Source organism: Mus caroli, chromosome 7 (assembly GCF_900094665.2).
Source record: "Mus caroli chromosome 7, CAROLI_EIJ_v1.1, whole genome shotgun sequence".
Lineage (NCBI taxonomy): Eukaryota > Metazoa > Chordata > Mammalia > Rodentia > Muridae > Mus > Mus caroli.
In genome coordinates, this window is record NC_034576.1 from 28,478,118 (window position 1) to 28,496,675 (window position 18,558).

An 18,558-nucleotide genomic window follows, 5' to 3' on the forward strand; every position below is an offset into this window, starting at 1 on the left:
CACTTTGTAGACCAGGCTGGCCTCGAACTCAGAAATCCGCCTGCCTCTGCCTCCCAAGTGCTGGGATTAAAGGCGTGCGCCACCACGCCCGGCTTCAACTGTATCTTTAACCCTCCCCTCTACACAGGGGTATTGGTGTTGAGTCTCTGCCTTGGCCTCTCTAGGGTGTGGCTGGGGCAGGAGGGGCTTTTTGTACCCTGGAGATAGTCAGTACACTGCTGGGCTGTCTCAGAGTGGGAGAATGGGAGGGGAGGACAAGGCCTCGTCTCTCCTAACTTCCCCTCCATCACATTGTACACAGGATGCCACACTCCTACCTTTGCCCTCACCTGGCAGGCACTGCACCTGCCCTTCTGGACATCTCAAGCTTACAGAGGCTGTGTCCTTGTCTCATGTGTAGGCCCCAGCTGGTGAGAGGCCATCTATCTCCACTTGCTCTTCTCATCTCTCCCCAACTGCTGTAGGCATCTCACTGAGCTCTGGTAACTTCTGCCCCAAACGCCTTGGTGCCAGGGTGTTAAATAGTGCCACTCTGCCCCTCAAGCAAGCATGCAGCATTGCTGGTGTCCTCACTCCGGGGTCCCTCCATCCCTTTTCTCACCTCAAAAAAAGGCATCCTGGGGGGGCTAGCTCTAATCCTGCATTTTAGTTTTGTTGTGAGACAGGGTTTCTTTGTAGACCAGGCTGGTATCCAACTCACAGAGATTCACCTGCCTTTGCCAGCAAAGCATAGGATTTTGTTACTTTAGCAACTACAGTGGGTAGGGAAGCCAAGATGCTGAGGGGCCCAGGTGGGAGAGCTAGATGCCTTTCCTGGAGTGCTCTATGCCTGAGGTCCCTCCCACATGCTTGAGGTCCCATCTGTCTGGAAAAGGGATTATGGTGAGCCTTCGTTTAGTTTTTCCTGGAGTTGCCAAGAACACAGGCCCAGCTCCTATAAACACCACTATCCCCATTCAACCACATCCCAGCAGCTGGATGCACATAGGGACTTTTCTCTTATCAGACTGAAGCACTGTGCTAGCCTCTGACTACTGGGCTGAGCTCAGCTTCCACCCAGTCGTCCGTCAGTCCAGAGTTTACTTCCTTCTGCTTCTAAGCTAACATCCTAGCTGTTAACCTCTAGACTCCTGGGGGTCAGAAACTGGCTTCCTAGCTTCTCACGCACAGCAAGACATTAGCATCTGTGGCTTTCTTTGTTCACAGGACTCCAGATACATACATACATACATACACGCCTGGCAGTAGGCTGTGACAAAGGAAGAACACAATTAGGTGAGGATGTAGCTCAATGGCCTGCCAATTGCCTGGTATCGACAAAGGGGTATTACAAAGCTTGGGGAGCCTTCAGCTTTATACCAGCACCCCACTGTTCCTCCTCCCTAAACACGTGAGCAGCAATGCAGTCCTGAGGAGTGACCTTCAGAGTGCTCAGGATCACCCCTTCTTAACCCTTGAAACCCTGTGGCCTGGGGAAGTGGCAAGGACAATATGGGTGTGTTCCCACTCCAGGGACCAGCTCACAGCCGCCTCCTCCAGAGCCAGCGGCTCCTCACAGTCCATCTGTGCAGAGTTCCACGCAAGCACAACCATTTTGCAAAGCTCCCAAGAGCAAGACCTGCAGGACCAGAGGCCCACATCAGTCCAGTGCCCAGCCCTCAACCATGTGTGTGTCCACTGAGTACCTCCACTCAACACTTTGATCAGTCTGAGCAACAGAAGCCACCCAGTCAAATCCCTTCACATTGGTTCATCCCCAGGCAAAACTGTACAACCCAGGAGTCTCCGCTCAGGCTGGGGAAAGTTTAGCACATCTTACAGGCTGGGTGGATCTAAGAGTCTGTTGCCATTGGACACACTGATGGGCCAGGCTGACCTGTGGCCTCTAAGTACTCTCAATCACTGTAAGGGGCAGCTGGCTTCATACTGTAAATACAGATATTCTGTGCTACTGGACAAAAAACAGGGTTCAGTGTTTATGAGTGTGAGTGTTTCAACTGCATGTATACAACACTTGTGTGCCTGGTGTCCCAGAGACCAGAAGAGGGTATTAAGAACCCTAGAACTGGAGTAACAAACATGATTGTGAGCCACCATATGTTGTTGGGCCCTGAAATTAGGCCCTTTGCAAGAGCTCTCTCTCTGAGACTGGCCTTGGCCTGAGATGCCGCCCCTGCTTCTGAGTGCTGGGATTACAGGCATGTGTTATCATGCTCCCTTGCTGAGACTCCCAACAACTTCATCACTAATGGACTCGAGAGGTCAGAGGGCAGGTGGCAGTGATAGAGGGAGTCTTTTCCCAACATCCAGAACCTAAGAGCACCTGTATTCCAGGGAAGCAAGAACTGGTTATGTCCAGGAGAGTGGTCAACGAGTATTCACGAGTGTGGCCAGGAATTTCAATGAGTGAAAAAGTGGGGCTGGAGAGACAGCTCAGTGATGAAGGGCACTGGCCGTGGGCTAGAGAGGACCTGGGTTTGGTTTCCAGACCCTACATGGTGGCTCACAACCATCTGTATCTCTCAGATCCCAAGAATCCTATACCTTCTTCCTTTGGCCTCCTTAAGTACCAGGCATGTGGCACACACAGATACCTGCAAACAAGACAGTTATATGCATAAAAAAATAAATCTTAAAAAAAATTGGGGCGTTGGCTGGAGTGTGGTAGTGCACATCTTTAATCCCAGTACTTGGGAGGCAGAGGCAGGTGGATCGCTGTGAATTTGAGGCCAGCCTGGTCTACAGAGGGAGTTCCAGGACAGCAAGGGCACAAAGAAACTTTGTCTCAAAAACAAAACAAAACAAAAACAATTGTGGCTGCGTGGGCTGCAGTTCTGCTGGTAAACCTAGGTTCCAGCCTCAATTGGGAATAGTCCAGGTATAGAGACATACACCTGTAATGTCAGCACTTAGGAGCTGGTAGCAAGCCCGAGTCATCTCAGCTATGAAGGCAAGTCAGGTTAGCCTGGGACCCCTGTAGGATATGAAAAACAAACAAACAAACCAACCAACCACACTTTGTGTCTAAACAAACGGAAAGCAAAGCCCTGACTCCAGAATGACTGAGCAGTCCTGAGATAACCCTTGGCGCCTGTAACTGGTAGTCACAAGAAAAAGAAACCAAACTACATAGTAAGTTTTATTTTAAAAGGCCTACTTTATTAAACACATTCTTTCAGAATCCCGATTTTTAAAAAACCTTTATCTACTTAAAAAAAAAACCCCACATAAATCAAACAAACAGTGTCCTCTACAAGAATGGGGCTCCTTCCTAGTGATGTTAGAGGAGGCAGGCAATGGGGAAGGGCAGGGGAGCTGTGGGAGGGCAGGGTCAAGAGGAGGCCCTACGCAGCCCAACAGCACTGGGAAACAAAGACCAAATCAGACACAAGCAGTTGCTCTCTTTTTAAACAGCACAAGTTGTCACCCCCCCCCCCCCCGTTTTCTGAGCACTGGGGCCTCTACAAGACACAGGTGTTCTTCACCAGCTGCTCCTTGTCATCCGCAGTGCTCCAAACGGTGCGCAGGGCACGCTCCTGCTTTCTGCGAACCACACGGATCAGGCAGACCATAGAGGTTCCCAGGAGGAGGATCAGAACCATGAGGAACAGCCCCACCAGGATCACCGCTAAGGATAAGAGGGAGCAGGTAAGACATGAAAAACACAGGCACAGGGGGCCAGCAGGGTGACCCAGAGTGCACAGTAGCCAAAGTGGACTCAGAACAAGGACCAGATACCTTCTTCAACCTGGGAATCTGACAGACTGTCTGCCGGAGTAGCCAGTGCAATGCCACACACACAGAGTGGCTTTTGAACTTTATTTTAAAAATTCTATGTGTATGTGTATTTTACCTGCCTGCATGTCTGTGTAGCACATAGTGCCTGAAGAGGCCAAAAGAGGGTATTAGAGTCATTTAACTAGAGTTAAAAATGGTTTTGAGTCACCATGTAGGTGCTAGGGATGGAATCTGGACAGTACGTGCCCCTGCCTGCTGAGCTATCTCACCAGCCATATTCTGTGTTTTGTTTTGTTTTTTTTTTGAGATGTGACCTGTAGTGGCCCATGCAGCCACTCTGACCTTGAAATCCTGAATGGCAAAAGATGAGTCCCGAGTCGGCCTGAGCAGTGCAGTCTGCTAGGTGAGGGTGTACCCTGCAGAGCCAGGAGGGACCCTAGGGTTTCTAGCTGTGGGTGAGCAACAGCAGCTGCCCCACTCGTCAGTTAAAATGCCTTCCTACCAGGTGATGCCCTATTTCAGGCATGTGACTCCCTGTGACATCCACCTGGCTCCCTCCCCATGGGCTTATAGGGCCTAACTAGCCTTCTGGGGCAATCCCTTGCCCAGCTCCACCCACAGCCAGTCCTCCAGACCTGGGCACCTTTCCAGCCCAGCCTTGAGAACCAGCTTCTACTTCTAGAACAAGGCAGACTTGTAGGCCAGGTCTAGGATCCTTCACAGGGAGAAAAGATCAAGAGGCCAAACCAGTGTGGCAGGTGCACAGGGTAGCACCTGTCTTCCGAGGAGGCTCAGAAACAAAAGTGTGAGGACACAGGGCCCTCACCAGGCCAGGCTGCCTACTGTCTTCCTCTTGACACCCCTGTCCATCTTTCACACTCCATGGGAGTTAAATTCCCTCCAGGCCTGGAGTTACCGTCAGAGGCTTGTGGGTGGACTCCACAGGACAGGCTTGTCTGCCAGACACTTCCTGTAGCCCAAACACAGTCTGCCTAGGAAATTCCTGATTCAAGCTCAGCTTCAAGTTGTGTATAGTGCTTAATATAGGGCAACTGTCCACACATTCCAAACTGCCTAACCATTTTCATATAGACACAGCCCTCTGCCACCAGGACATTCCAGTGGGGAACAATGTTGTAAACAAGGCAGAAAATACACTGGGGAGAACCTAGTTAGTCCATGAAGGCCAGTGGGAGGGAGGTAGAAGACAGGCGGAGAAGGCAGAGGCCACTTACCTTTTAGGCCCGGGGTCAGGAAAGGATACATCTGCTTACCTACAGAGAATGCAAAATGCTACGGTCAATTCCCTATGCTCTCTATCCTCAGAGCTGGAACCAAGGTTGGTCTCCTCTGCCTCCTGAACTCTAGGGCTCTCCTCTCCCCAGCAGCTCTGGAGGCTCTGAGACCTTGTCACTCAATAGTCTAATGGACATTTCCAAAGGCTTCATCTCAGGAGAGGGAGAGGAAAAGAGCCTCCAGGGCTCCCCTGGTCCAGGGATGGGGTCAGCCGACTTGCCAGAGCAGCGCTGCATGCATGCTTCCTGGGAGAGGTAACTGTTCTTGTTGCCTCTGCACCCGCCGTAGATGAAGCTGATACAGGAATTCTTTTCAGCGTCATAGTACCAGCGAGGGAAGGCTGCGCGGCATGGCCCAGTGACAGCCTTCGGGACACAGTATTCTGGAAGGGAGAACAAGGGAGCCTCAGGGGGACAAATCAGTAGGGCCGAGGAGAAGCACATGCCCCTCTTCTTGTGTGTGCATGTGTCTTGATATGTGTGTTTCAGAGTAGTCTTTAACTCGTGGCAATCCTCCTGTCTCAACATCTCCTCTGCCCAAATGCTGGGATTTCAGCTGCATACCACTCGTGGTGGGGGAGGGGCTGGCTTCATTTCAGGCCCTTGTTGACAAGCACAACCATGTTGCTCATGCAATGCCAGGCACTTTTTCCTCTGATCTGCCCTGGGACCCTCACCTTACATACACATGGGAATTATGTACAGGGCATAGCTCCTACCCACAGCCAGAGCAGGTGAGAATCAGGGTGGCAGGCAAATTCTGGAAGCACATACATACCCTTTTTTTTTTTTTTTTTGGTTTTTCGAGACAGGGTTTCTCTGTGTAGCCCTGGCTGTCCTGGAACTCACTTTGTAGAACAGGCTGGCCTCGAACTCATAAATTTGCCTGCCTCTGCCTCCCTCTTTAATCCCTGCTGGGATTAAAGGCATGCGCCACCACGCCCGGCAAGCAACACATATCCTTTTGACTTCACTTTGCTGGCACATCTGGATTCCCGACAGCCTGAGCTACCCACTGAGGCTCTAAGGTGGTAGCTGAGGTGTAGCTACTTGGCAAGGTCTGAAGGACTTTGTAACAAGCTCTTCCTGGTAAACCCACTTCCCAACTGCATAAGGGCACAGTTGATGAAGTTATACCTTCATAGTTGAAGCTCTCATCAGAGAGGTCCTCAGAATTCTGCTTTCTGGGAACTGCAACACAAAGATCTGGTTAGGAGGGACACAGGCTAATCGTCCAAGCAGGGCTGCCTTTAAGGGGGTGGACATACCCTTGGTCCTCATGTCCTCTGGAGCACAGGACACACTCAACACCCACTGGAGGTGGGTGGTACTCTTGCTACCTCAGGGGTTACTATGGAAACTAATCACAACCATGTGTCTTGAGGTGATCAAGAAGATTGCTGTGTTTACTTTCTGAAGTACCCAGAAACTTATTCTACTGGGGCAATTTCATTCAGAAATATGCTAAAAATAAGAGTTGCCATGCAGGGTCCTGAACAGGTTATCAAGGGCCAAAACCAACCAACCAGGCAGTGCCTAGCATTGCCCCTCACCCATTCTCCCACGGGCTCTGGTGTCAGAGAGTCAGGGCAGGGCCAGACTGTGGTGCATGGACTACCTGGGGGGGGGGGGTTGTCCCCATTGGAGGTATAGTCTCCTCCCCCTAACCCTGTGGAAGGGCAGGTATTGCTGGCTCTGCTGGGCCCCAAGGGTACAATCACTACTAGCTGGTACAAGGGACCACTCACCCAGGCTCCTGCAGCAGAGTCCCTTAAGCATAAAAGAGGAACAGGGCAGCTACTGACAGCTCTACAAAGCAAACTAACACAAAGCTACAGATGAAGGACAGCAGCAGTTGGCAGAGGACAAAGGACTTCTAGAGAGGGAGGGGGACAGAACCCCAGGGGGGAGGAGAGGGCACAGGAAGGCAGACAGCAGCATAGAGGGAAGGCAGGGTGGCTCTGCAAGCACAAGCCAGCCCTGTGGTTGCTGTGCACTGGAGGCAGAGGGAGGCACCTGACAATTCCCTTCTCAGTCCTTAGGAACCTACCACTCAGGACAGAAGAGTCCGCTCCATTCCTGTTCCTGGTCATGTCATCAGTGGTGTTCTCTGTGAGGGACAAAGAACAGAAAAGCAAACTATCATCAAGTGGGCCACACATGTCACAACCAACCCTGGTGGAAAAGAAGTTCAGTCCTGGGGTGCATGTGGGTGGGCGTGGCAAGCTTTTTACTTAGAAAGGAGGGACTGGGATTGCCTGGGGACTCAGGGCAAGAAGCAAAATGACTTTGCACTGTCAGGGCTTCCAGGGCCATGTCTCCTGTTTAAAGTAGAGGTGGAGTTATGACTTGGTTTTGTTTTTCGAGACAGGGTTTCTCTGTGTAGCTCTGGCTGTCCTAGAACTCACTTTGTAGACCAGGCTGGCCTCGAACTCAGAAATCCACCTGCCTCTGCCTCCCGAGTGCTGGGATTAAAGGCATGTGCCAGCACTGCCCAGCACATTATGACATTTTTAACTATATCTGAAAATGATTTTGTGTGTATCTGTGCATGGGTATGTCACAGAGTACACGTGGAGATGAGGGGATAGGTTTCAAGAGTCCATTCCCTCCTCCTACCATGTTGGGCCCTGGAGTTAATACAGGTGTTGTTACTTGGCTTTTACCTCCCCCTCGTTCCCCCCCCCCCCACTATCCTCATTTGAACACAGATCTTAAGCAGAGAGAGGTGAATGGAGATGCTTAGACATACCCATGGGTGGTTGTGTCTTTCTCAAGGACATCACCTCTACATTTGGGGGAGGGGAGTTATTTATTTAAAACACTTGTGTGTGTTCGCCTGTATAAGCATGAGTTTATGTATACAGAGACTGCCTACAGAGACCGGAAGAAGCCCAAAAAGGGATTTAGGAGCTGGGTAGCTGTGAGCTGCCTGATAGGTTGCTAGGAACTGAACCCTGGTCCTCTGTAAGAGCAGTAAGCACTCTTAACTGCTAGGTGGTCTCTCCAGATCCTTATTTTGACTTTTTGAGACAGAATTCTTTCCACCCCATTACTCAGGCTAGCCTGGAACTATATAGCCCAAATAGTCTCTCAGACTTGTAGAAATCCTTCTGTGGGAGGATTATATTCTGAAGATGGCATCCCAGCCAGTCTGTATTTATTTACCTACAATTTTTAAAGGCATAAAACAGTCCATATGTATTTAATATCACAGAACTGCAGTTACAATGGCTGAGATGACACGGTAGGCATGAGGACACTCCTACAGTCAACTGCTTCAAAGGCTGAGGCAAGGCGGTCAAAGCATCCAGCCTGGGTCACACACACCTTGTCTCGCAACAGGGGCGGAGTAGAGCAACAAATAAAGAGACTTCAAAATGGTCAGATTTTGTTGTTGTTTGCTTGTTAGGTTTTTGTTTTAGTTTTTGTTTTAAGAGACAGGGCGTCTCTGTGTAGTCCTGGCTGTCCTGAAACTCGCTCTGGAGACCATTAGGCTGGCCTCTAACCCACAGAGATCTACCTCCCTCTCCTCCCGAGTGCTGGGATTTAAGGCGTGCCCACCATTATCTGACAAAATGGCCAGGTTTGTTGTTGTTGTTGTTGTTTTATTTTGGGTTGTTGATGGGTTTTTTTTTGGGACACATCTTCCTACATTGTCTAGGTTGGTCTCAATTCCTGGAGTCAACCTGCCTCTACTTCTCAGTTTTGCAGCTGGAACTACAATTGAGTAAGACAGTGCCTGACATCCGATTTTGTCTCCAGCACAAATTACGGTAGTGGGTGTAGAGGCCTGGGGCTGGCCTGATATCACTCAGCAGTCACCTCATCCCGGTCCCCTCCGTCTTCCTCTGCCCTAGTCAAGCCACTTTCTGGCAACTCACTAGAAGGCTTGCATACTTTTAGACAGTCTGGCCCCCCTGGGAGATTCCAGTTTCCATTATAAATTAATCAACTGGCACAACACACACCTTCATTCTTATTTGGCCTCCTTCAGAACTTGCTTGCCTAGAAAACCGGCTGGCAGGACTCCAGGGGTCAGTGGCATGGGCAGGTTTCAGCCTGAGTTACATGAGAGTGCCAGGAGGCGACAGACAAGCAAATGCCCACCGAAACCTTCCAAGCTCTTGCAGCTGGGATCTGGTTCTGACCCACGTCCAGGGAGATATTGAGTGCATTACGCCAACCAATTCCTGCTCATGTCCTTAACACTTTAGGGGAGCAAACAACATTTCCAAGCTGTCCCCTCCACCAAGGAGAGGAAAGCACACGGAAGCAACATTCTCTCTACTCAGATTCCTGACATGCCAGTTGCCACCCAGAAGGCGAAGGACTGGCCTGCACTGTCTGAAATCATACCCTAGCTAGGCACCTTTAAAACTGCACTTCAGAGTTTGGGACCAGTGGCCCAAAAGAGGCAGAGGCAGGAAGACAAAGACGGTAACTCAGACTATGCAGTAAAGAAAAAAGAAAGAAACATGGACTGATGCACCAAGTCACAATCCCTTCTGTCTGTCTGTCCGTCCCCTTCCCACCCCCAGCCTCTCCCAATTCCTCAGACAAGCAAACTTAGGCGCTTCACCCCATTGCAGGAGACCAGTCACTGCCTGAGGCCATTGCTGACCTGCCTTCACAGTCTCACGATGCCTTCTCATCTCTGAATGCAGAGCTCAAATCCAGAAAGGGAGGATAGAAAACCATAAACACCACTACCTATGGGGGACTGGGGCTCAACACAGAACCAGTCACAGCTTTAAGTCAACAGGCAAATCTGCAAACCAGGAAGGGTGGCACAAAACCTTTGTGGGTAACTCAGCCTTGGCCTTGGGAACAGCAGAGAGGGATCAGGACTCAAGGCTCTACTGGGCCTTCAGGTTTATTTGTACTGTAACGGTCAATGCTACCTTCAAGAGTGGAGATGGATGGATTTCACGGCACAAACTCCAGTGTTGACTCCTAACATAGCTCTGAGAACCTTTCAGGTCACTTGTCTCAGAGGATGCCCGAGGAACCAGGGCCTGTAGAGTGTGCAGAGGCCAGGTAATAGGCTTGACTCTTTTTGGTAAGAAGTAGGGAGCCTGTAGCGAAACCAGTGTGGCCACAGGAACCAGCACACTGGGTCTGTTTCTACTTTTGATTCTTACCCCATCCCGGGTTCTGACTGAAGAAGTAAACATCCCAACAATGAGCTCTAAGTATCTACTTCTCGCACTGCAGTCTTACCAGTGACACCAGCACACTTGTCAAGACACTCCTCCTTGCTCTGGTAGTTATTGACATTGCCTTCACAGCCTCCATAAACAAATGGCTGGCAGGACCCATCAGTGATATTGTACCACCACCTGGGGATGGAAGCCCGGCATTTCCCCACTACCTTCGAAACTCCACAAGACTCTGAAACAAAACAGAACCCATGTGGGTTGATGGGGACAATCCCAGGGTCAAAACACACACACGCACATACTCTGTAGGAGGAAGTTCAAGCTGTTCAAGATATTCCAAAAAGGAAGCAAAGTGTTCTGGCCTGCCAGTTCCTCTAGACCTGTTCCCAGAGACAGCCCTGATGCTGTCTTCCTTGTACGGAAAGGAACATCACCTGGTAACAGCGTCCAAAGCACCTGACACAGCTGCAGGTGGCTTCTGCCCTCGACGACGCTTACCAGAGCGCACAGGTGAGGGAGTGGCTCAGCAGAGCACTTGCCAGGCGTGTGCCAGGCCCTGGATTCCAGGCCCTACACACTCTCCCACAAAGACTATCGGTACACACACCAACACTCAAATCCAAGAACTTCAGAGACCAGCTTCCTAACTCTAAAGGGCAACCCAGCTCATGGGCCTGGGTTCCAGAGAGTCCTAAGGTTTACCCCCACTCCAATCAAAGGAAAAAACACCAACCATGGTATTCTAGTTGGACACATTTGCAGTCAGTGAAAGAGGCTGGTCAGGGGGCCGTTGTGGACAAGGGAATCACCTGAACCAGAGGAGTCACTCTGGAGGGCCCGTGTCTTCCTCTGCAGTGGCACACTGTCCTCCCCACCCCAGACTGACGGGCCAATCTGAATGAGCACCCAAATGTCAGCTCTCAAGCTCAACTGTCCCAGAGCTTGGTCACAGGTAGCCCTTGTTACTCTCCAGCTTGCTCATGTCTAGTTTGTTCTACTACTGGAGGTAATCTTGGGAATTGCAAAGGGCAGGATTTGTGCTTCTGTTGTTACGGGCATGGAACCAGAAATTCTCAAAACACCATCTAAACTCACAACACATTTCTACTGTGAGAAACATAAACTTTCCCATATATGCCAGTACATCTCAAGTAAATAACAAAAAAAGGAAAATTGCAGGACCAACGAGATGACTCAGTGGGTAAAAGTGCTTGCTGCATAAGCCTGATGACCCCAGTTCAAAACCTGGACCACCCAACTCCACCCCACCCCACCCCACCCCAAAGGCTGGATGCAGTGGCATACTGGATCACTCTCAGCCCTCCTCTAGCACTGGCTTATTTATACATGCTTGCTGCCACACCTGGCTTTCATGTGAGTACCAGGGATGCAACTGCAAGTCCTCATGCTTGTGGCTTGAACCACCTCCCCAGCCAGGCTCATAGCAGACCTGTAATCCTGTTACTTGGAGGATGGACCAGAGGGATGGAAAGTTCAAGGCTAACCTAAGTTACAGTGAGTTCAAGGCCAGCCTGAGGAATTTAATAAGAGCCTATCTTAAAAAAACAAAACAAAACAAAAACCAAAAAGAGCTGGTGACACCTAACTCATCAGTAATGAAATTGCCTGTAAGTGTAAGGCCCAAGGCATCTCAGTAAAAAAGAAAAAAGAACCAGCTGACATACACCTGCAACAGGAACTCTGACAATGTGCCAAAGATTACAGACCACTGGTGGATCAACAATGTCCAGAGCAAACACACACAAAACAGAATCCTTTGGTTTTTATTTGGTTCAACCTACACACAGCCAGACAGACGAGGCAACACTGCTCCCAACAAGACAAGATGAAGAGATCCGGGCTGGTGAGATGGCTCAGTGGGTAAGAGCACCCGACTGCTCTTCGGAAGGTCAGGAGTTCAAATCCCAGCAACCACATGGTGGCTCACAACCATCCGTAACAAGATCTGACTCCCTCTTCTGGAGTGACTGAAGACAGCTACAGTGTACTTACATATAATAAATAAATAAATAAATAAAAAATATAAAATGTTAAAAAAAAAAAAAAAGATGAAGAGATCCCACAGGATCTAGTCAGAATCTCTACTGAAAACAGGAAGGAACCCAGTGCCACAGAAGCCTTGCTGAGCTGAGTCCTGTAGTCGCCAACAGCTACTTTGCCACTGTTGTCTGTGTAGTGTTAGGACAATGTGGTGGTGCAGAGCCATAATCGCACTCCTGGGAGGGAGAAGCAAAGCAGGAAGGTCAGAATTTTAAGACTAATCTCACTGAGCAACACAGTGAATTCCAGGTTAGTCTGGCTAGAGTTGTCTTTAAAACACACACACACACACTTTAACAAAAACAAACAAACCAGAACACTGAGTGAATGGTTCAGCTGCAAGCCAAACACCTCGAGTGTGGTCTCTGGTACCTACACGGTGGAAGACAACTCCATTCCTAAACTTGTCCTCCCTCCTTCCTGTGACCTCAAGTGCTAAGACAAGCTTGAGAGCACACATGCACACAAATACATGTTAAATATAACCACTACCACCGCTACCACCTTCACAATGAAACAAAATCACAAAGTAACACCCTTTACTTCCACACAAGGGCACTGGAGCTTGAAGAGACCTACACTTGCACTGATCTGCTCAGAGTCCAGGTTCTGGGACAAGGGCTCTTCTGAGCAGCCAAGGGGGAATGCTGAACTAACACCTACAGGCAGTGGCAAAACACAAACCAGAGCTGCTTGGAAGCTGGACTCTTTATCCATGAGCTACACGGCAGCCGCAGGTCCTACTGCACATGTACACAGGCCATGACACAATTCGGGAGGACAGGGTCTCAAATGTTGGGATTACAGACACGTCCGACCTAAAGTACAAAATCATTTCTACTGCTTCTAAAACAGGCAAGAAAACAGGGAGGCTGGGCAGACAGGTGGTCACACATTCTATGCAACCCCAGAATTGGGAGGCAGGTACAAGAGGATTAGATCACCTCAAACTGGAACCTAGCCCAGTCTACTCAAACCCAGTTACAGGGTAGCCAGAGGAACAGAGCAAGACTGTCTGTCTTGCTTTTATGTCTCCTACCTCTCTCCCCATGAAAACTGAAGGGAACACACCCTAATTTGGCAGGCATTGCTATAAAACTGCAGACCAATGTCTGGGAATGTTGTCAAGAAGAAACAGGTTTCTCTGGTTCTCGGGTCACTAGTTCTAACCAAGACAATCTGCCAATGGTTCAATGACTTCACCCTGCTTTGACAAATGGAAAGACTTGTTGACTCTCTCCCTCCCCCTTCCCTCTCTCCAGGTGCTGAAGACAGCATACCATAACAGGGACTGCCCGAGGCAGGCCAGGATGGAGTCATCTCAGAAGCCCAAAGCAGCACCTCGTGAAAAAGGGCGGCAGACACATCTCTCCAGGTGACCCACCATCAGAAATAAGGGACTGTCCGCAGTAGGGGCATAGACCAGGATGGGGACATCTAAGTAGCCCGAGGCAGCTCTTTGTAAAGAACAGTTGTTCCCATTTCTCCTAACCTTAGCCCTGGTCAACAGCTATATAGATTTTATTTGTACGTGACTATTTTTAAGTTGGCCTTTGTGTACATAATTATTAATAGAATAATATATCTGACTTTCCTATTCCCTTCTCCTTCTGCTCTGGTGAACTCTGTGAAACTAGATGTTCCTTAATATAATGATTTTTTTTAAAGATTCTATTTATTTATTTATTTATTTATTTATTTATTATATGTGAGTGCACTGTAGCTGTCTTCAGACACTCTAGAAGAGGGCATCAGATCTCATTACGGATGGTTGTGAGCCACCATGTGGTTGCTGGGACTTGAACTCAGGACCTTCGGAAGAGCAGTCAGTGCTCTTAACCGCGGAGCCATCTCACCAGCCCTGATATAATGATTCTTAAACAATTAAAAATTGAGGAATAGGGGGCTGGAAAGATGGCTCAGCGGTTAAGAGCAATGACTGCTCTTCCAGAAGTCCTGAGTTCAATCCCCAGCAACCACATGGTGGCTCACAACCATCCGTAATGGGGTTTGATGTTCTCTACTGGTGTGTCTGAAGAGAGCAATGGTGGTGTACTCGTATGCATAAAATAAATAAATCTTTTAAAAAACTTGAGGCATAGGGGTGCTGCACAGTCCTAATGCCCAGGTGCATGCTGTGCGCTCTCATCCTGGAAACAATGTAATAACTACACAATGGTAGTTTCAAATTAACATTTGACTTGCAAAGAAAGTTTAAAGAAATTATGCTCAGAAATATTAGAAAATGAAACAGAGCCAACATTGGGACCCTGAGAAAGGAAAAAGTTATTGAAGTTATGAAGTAAATTTTACACAACATTTGAGAGTGGTTCCTGGATAAACAAGTATAGAATGCATAAAATTATCTATCAGTAAAATGAAGTCAAAACACTGGGACTCTTAGGAGAGAGAGCCATCCTGTGCAATATACAGAAGCTAGAGAGCTAGCAGAACTGCTGAGGGAAGGGTTAACCTGATTCCTCTGGCTGCTGCCTGGCAGTTTTGCACACGTCTTTATCATAAGAGTTTCACAGGAAAATGCACGTAGCTGACTTCAGAGCTCTGAAGTATAAGTCAAAAGTTTTTTTACCTGCTTTTGGAGTAAAAATAAAAGACTGGGGCAAGTTAAAGGCAAGAGAGTGAGGTGTGCATGGGGTAAGTATAAAGTGTGTGGAGGGTGAGTGAGTGAGTGAAGGGACTATGACGAGTGTGAGTGAGTATGTGAGCGTGGGAAAGGGAACGAATGAACCAGAGAGCACAGCCCCTGGCCCAGAGAGAGCAAAAGTACAGCTTCAGCTACAAGACAGAGAGAGAGAAGCTTAAAAAATTGCCTCAGTTTGTACCCAAAAAGTTGTCTGCCTGTGTTTATTATGCACCTTCCAGATAGATATCCCTGCTTCCAGTTGAGAACTCCAAGCCTGTGTCAAGGCTGGACCCTGACAGACAGGGTCTCTCTCTCTCTGTGGACTAGGCTAGTACTGATCTCTCAGCCTCCTAAGAGCTGTCACCTTAACAAGGTCTTCACAGAAAGCTCAGGCTCCTAAGCATTACCAATCTGATTAAGAAGACAGACCAGATTATTTTTCACAGCTGTGAGTACTTATAACAAAAGCAGTTTAGGGATATTTCAAACTGCTGAAAGGCAGAGGAAATACAGTGTCTCACTTCTTAGCCCTATCCCGGGTTCTGAAGGGTGAGCCAGGCCTCCATGTGCCTCTCTACCTTGCTCATCTTCCATCTGCTCTCTCCACTGAATTCACAACCACGTGGATCCTGATGTTTTCTTTTTTGATAAAACAGGGTTTTATGCAGTCACAGTTGGTCTTGAACTTGCTATGCAGCTATGGATAGCTTTGAAGGAATGATCCTCCTGCCTCCCAGTTTTTTCTTTTCTGAGGCAGGGTCTTACATTGCAGCCCAAACGGGCTTTGACCTTAGGTCTCGGCCTCCCAAGTGCTGAGATTACAAGTGTGCACCTCACATACCCAGCTTCTTTCGTATGTTTTATACCCATCTGCTTTACTCTTGCAAGATGACGCATGCAGGTAATGAAACTCAGGGTTCAGTGTAGGGCAAAAGCCCTACTACTCAGCTACACCCCAACTCCCAAATTTACTTTTAAAACACAATTTCTTAGGGTTCTGCTTGACCCCTATTTGATAGTTGCTACACAGTCAAACTTTGGCTCAAAACAAAAGAAATTGGGCTAGAGAGATGGCTCAGCAGTTAAGAGCACTGACTGCTCTTCCAGAGGTCCTGAGTTCAATTCTTAGCAACCACATGGTGGCTCACAACCATCTGTAATGGGATCCAATTCACTCTTCTGGTGTGTCTGAAGACAGCTACAGTGTACTCGTATAAATAAAAATAAATATTAAAAAAATTTTTTTTCAAAACAAACTTGCAGTCTTGTCTCAGTCAATGACTGCATGATCACATCCCACTCACTACTGAACCCGAAGGGCTCTTTAAATTGCAGCTCACCATCTGCTAGCTGTACACACAAAGATCAAAAACATGTCTTGTTATGGTCCAGTGGAAACCTGACTTGCAGGATAGTGTGAGGTCATGAAAAGCAATCTTATACATATGATCTTTAATGTTTGTTAAGTTGCCACGATTATAATCGTAGCACTTAGGAGAGAGCAGGCCAATATAGCCTACACACTGAGAGCCTTTCTCAAAACAAATGATCAGAACAACAAAATAATTTGGTTACAAAGGTAAAAACAGTATTTACATAGCACACTCCAGTTTGTTTGTGTGCGACTGAGTCTTACCAAGTAGCCCATGTGCAGATCAGGCAGGCCTTGAGCTCAGAGATGTGCCTGCTTCTGCCTCACCACTGCTGGGATTAAAGGTGTGCACCACCATAGCTAGTTTAATATTGAAAACTGAAAGTGCTTCATTTCTTCCTCCAAATAACAGAACGTCTTGTATTCTCACCACACTTCAATGACACTGCACAGGCCTCCTCAGTTGGCCTTTTCTAATCTAAACCACATCTAAGACTTAACCGTGTCTCCTACAGTGTCCAGCACTTGATATGAGGTGGCCATGGTGGCACATACCTCCAGTCCCAGCAATCTTGAGGCTGATAGTGAGACTGTATCTAAAAAAAAAATGAAAGAAAAACAACACCTCACTCCTATAGGATTTCACACAGAGGTAGCTCCACCTTACTGGTTTCCATGAAACCTTTGCAAGCTCTAATGTATGGCCACAGCCTCTAATGGCAGCACCAACATGGCCATCACTCCCACGGTCACTACTTTATTGCTTGGGTACATTTCCCCTGCAGTTCTGTTACTGTAAGTAAGCTGCCACATAAGCTATCACTCACTCTGCTATGTGCATTAGCCAAGTGGCCAAGAACAGTGTGGGCAACTCAGCAGCAGCGCCAGGTAGCTCCCACAGCCACCTCCCCGACGTGGGGCGAGCAGCTGGTTACCACCATTTTACCCACAGCACTCTCAGGGGTCAGTCCTGGAGGCTCTCACATGAACCCCACCGCAGAACCACAGACTACTGAGTGAAACTGGTAATGAAATCTGGGCATATGGAAAACTAAAACTGCCTTTGCCAAGACTTTGTAGGTCACATGGTCTCTGGCAGTTGCTATCATGACAATAAAAAGGTGTCACAGACCGTGTGAGGAGACAGCTGCACTACAGCAAATGCTTATGTGTAGTAAAACCAAATTTCATATAATTCCCAAATCACAACACAGTGTTCCCTGGATTCTGTTCAACTATTCAAAATTAAACTGCGGGATGTAGTGGAACATACATAACTTAGGGGTGGAGGCAGGCATTGTTACAAAGTGCAATCTGGGGCTGTGAATGTGGTATAGCGGGTAAAGGCATTTGCCCTGAAAGGCTGAAGACCTGGGTTTGATCCCTACACCCCACAGCGGAAGGAGAGGACTCTTCCGAGTGCATGATGGTACGCTGGTGCCTGCCCCCACTCACAGACATCATGTCAAAACACAATAATGAATTAAAAACTTTCACTCTCTTCTCTGAGGTGTTTAGAAAACATCATTCACCACCATGACATACCACCTGCGAAGTAAGAACCCATAACCCAGACTTTTGAAGATTTGCATAACACACATTCCTCATCAGTTTATCCTCTGCCAAAAAGTCTAGGCAGTGTACAAAGCAACTGTGCTCTTCTCATTCAAGCTGCTTAGAACGCTTAAGGGTAAGGCCAAAGGCAATCAGGTTATAGCTACAAAGATCTTCAGACAGTGTGAGGTCCACAAGCTGTCACACTAGCAAATGAAAAAAACAGATCCAAACTGGCCACGGTGGTGCACGGCTTTAACCCAGCCCACAGAAGCAAAGGCAGGCAGATGGCTCTCCAGTTCCAACCCAGCCACAGTAGTGTGTGGAGAAGGAAGAGGATGGGGAAGGAACGCAGAAGGGAGATGAGACAAGGAAAAGGCAATTGCTCAGAGCTGGGAACTGTTGTAACACCCACACAAGGCTAGAGGCTCAGATTTATAGGCGCTGAAGTCTAACCAACACATCTGTTTGTGCTGGCAAGCAAAACAACCAGAGACATCCAGATAAGGGAATACTTCAAGCTGTTAAAAATAGACATGTATGTACCAGGGGAGGATAAAATAAAAACTGTCCAAGACAGAGGATGGAGGAGAGTGGTTTGTCTTGTTAAAGTTTTACAAATGCAGTCCTGGAACTTGCTGTGGGGATCTGACTGACAGAAAACACTCAGAGATCGCCTGCCTCTGCCTTTTGATACCGCTGGGATCAGGGATGCTTTTTTTGTTTTTTTTT

At 48.2% G+C, this 18,558-nt stretch overlaps 2 protein-coding genes across 3 annotated transcripts in view; both read right to left on the reverse strand.

Moving 5' to 3' along the window:
* The window catches only part of Catsperg (cation channel sperm associated auxiliary subunit gamma), a 545,789-nt gene that overhangs the window by 71,492 nt on the left and 455,739 nt on the right, over positions 1–18,558 (reverse strand). The window lies entirely within an intron of this gene.
* The window catches only part of Spint2 (serine peptidase inhibitor, Kunitz type 2), a 25,311-nt gene continuing 9,879 nt past the window's right edge, over positions 3,127–18,558 (reverse strand). Inside the window, exons 2-7 of one of the 2 annotated variants that reach the window (XM_021168809.2) lie at positions 10,257–10,427; positions 7,084–7,143; positions 6,171–6,224; positions 5,255–5,416; positions 4,974–5,012; positions 3,127–3,628 (exon numbers count right to left, since the gene is read on the reverse strand). In XM_021168809.2, coding sequence (XP_021024468.1) covers positions 3,462–3,628; positions 4,974–5,012; positions 5,255–5,416; positions 6,171–6,224; positions 7,084–7,143; positions 10,257–10,427 — 653 coding nt within the window. In that variant the 3' untranslated portion in view covers positions 3,127–3,461. The remainder of the gene's footprint in view (positions 3,629–4,973; positions 5,013–5,254; positions 5,417–6,170; positions 6,225–7,083; positions 7,144–10,256; positions 10,428–18,558) is intronic. The other variant, XM_021168810.2, reaches the window with a different exon arrangement.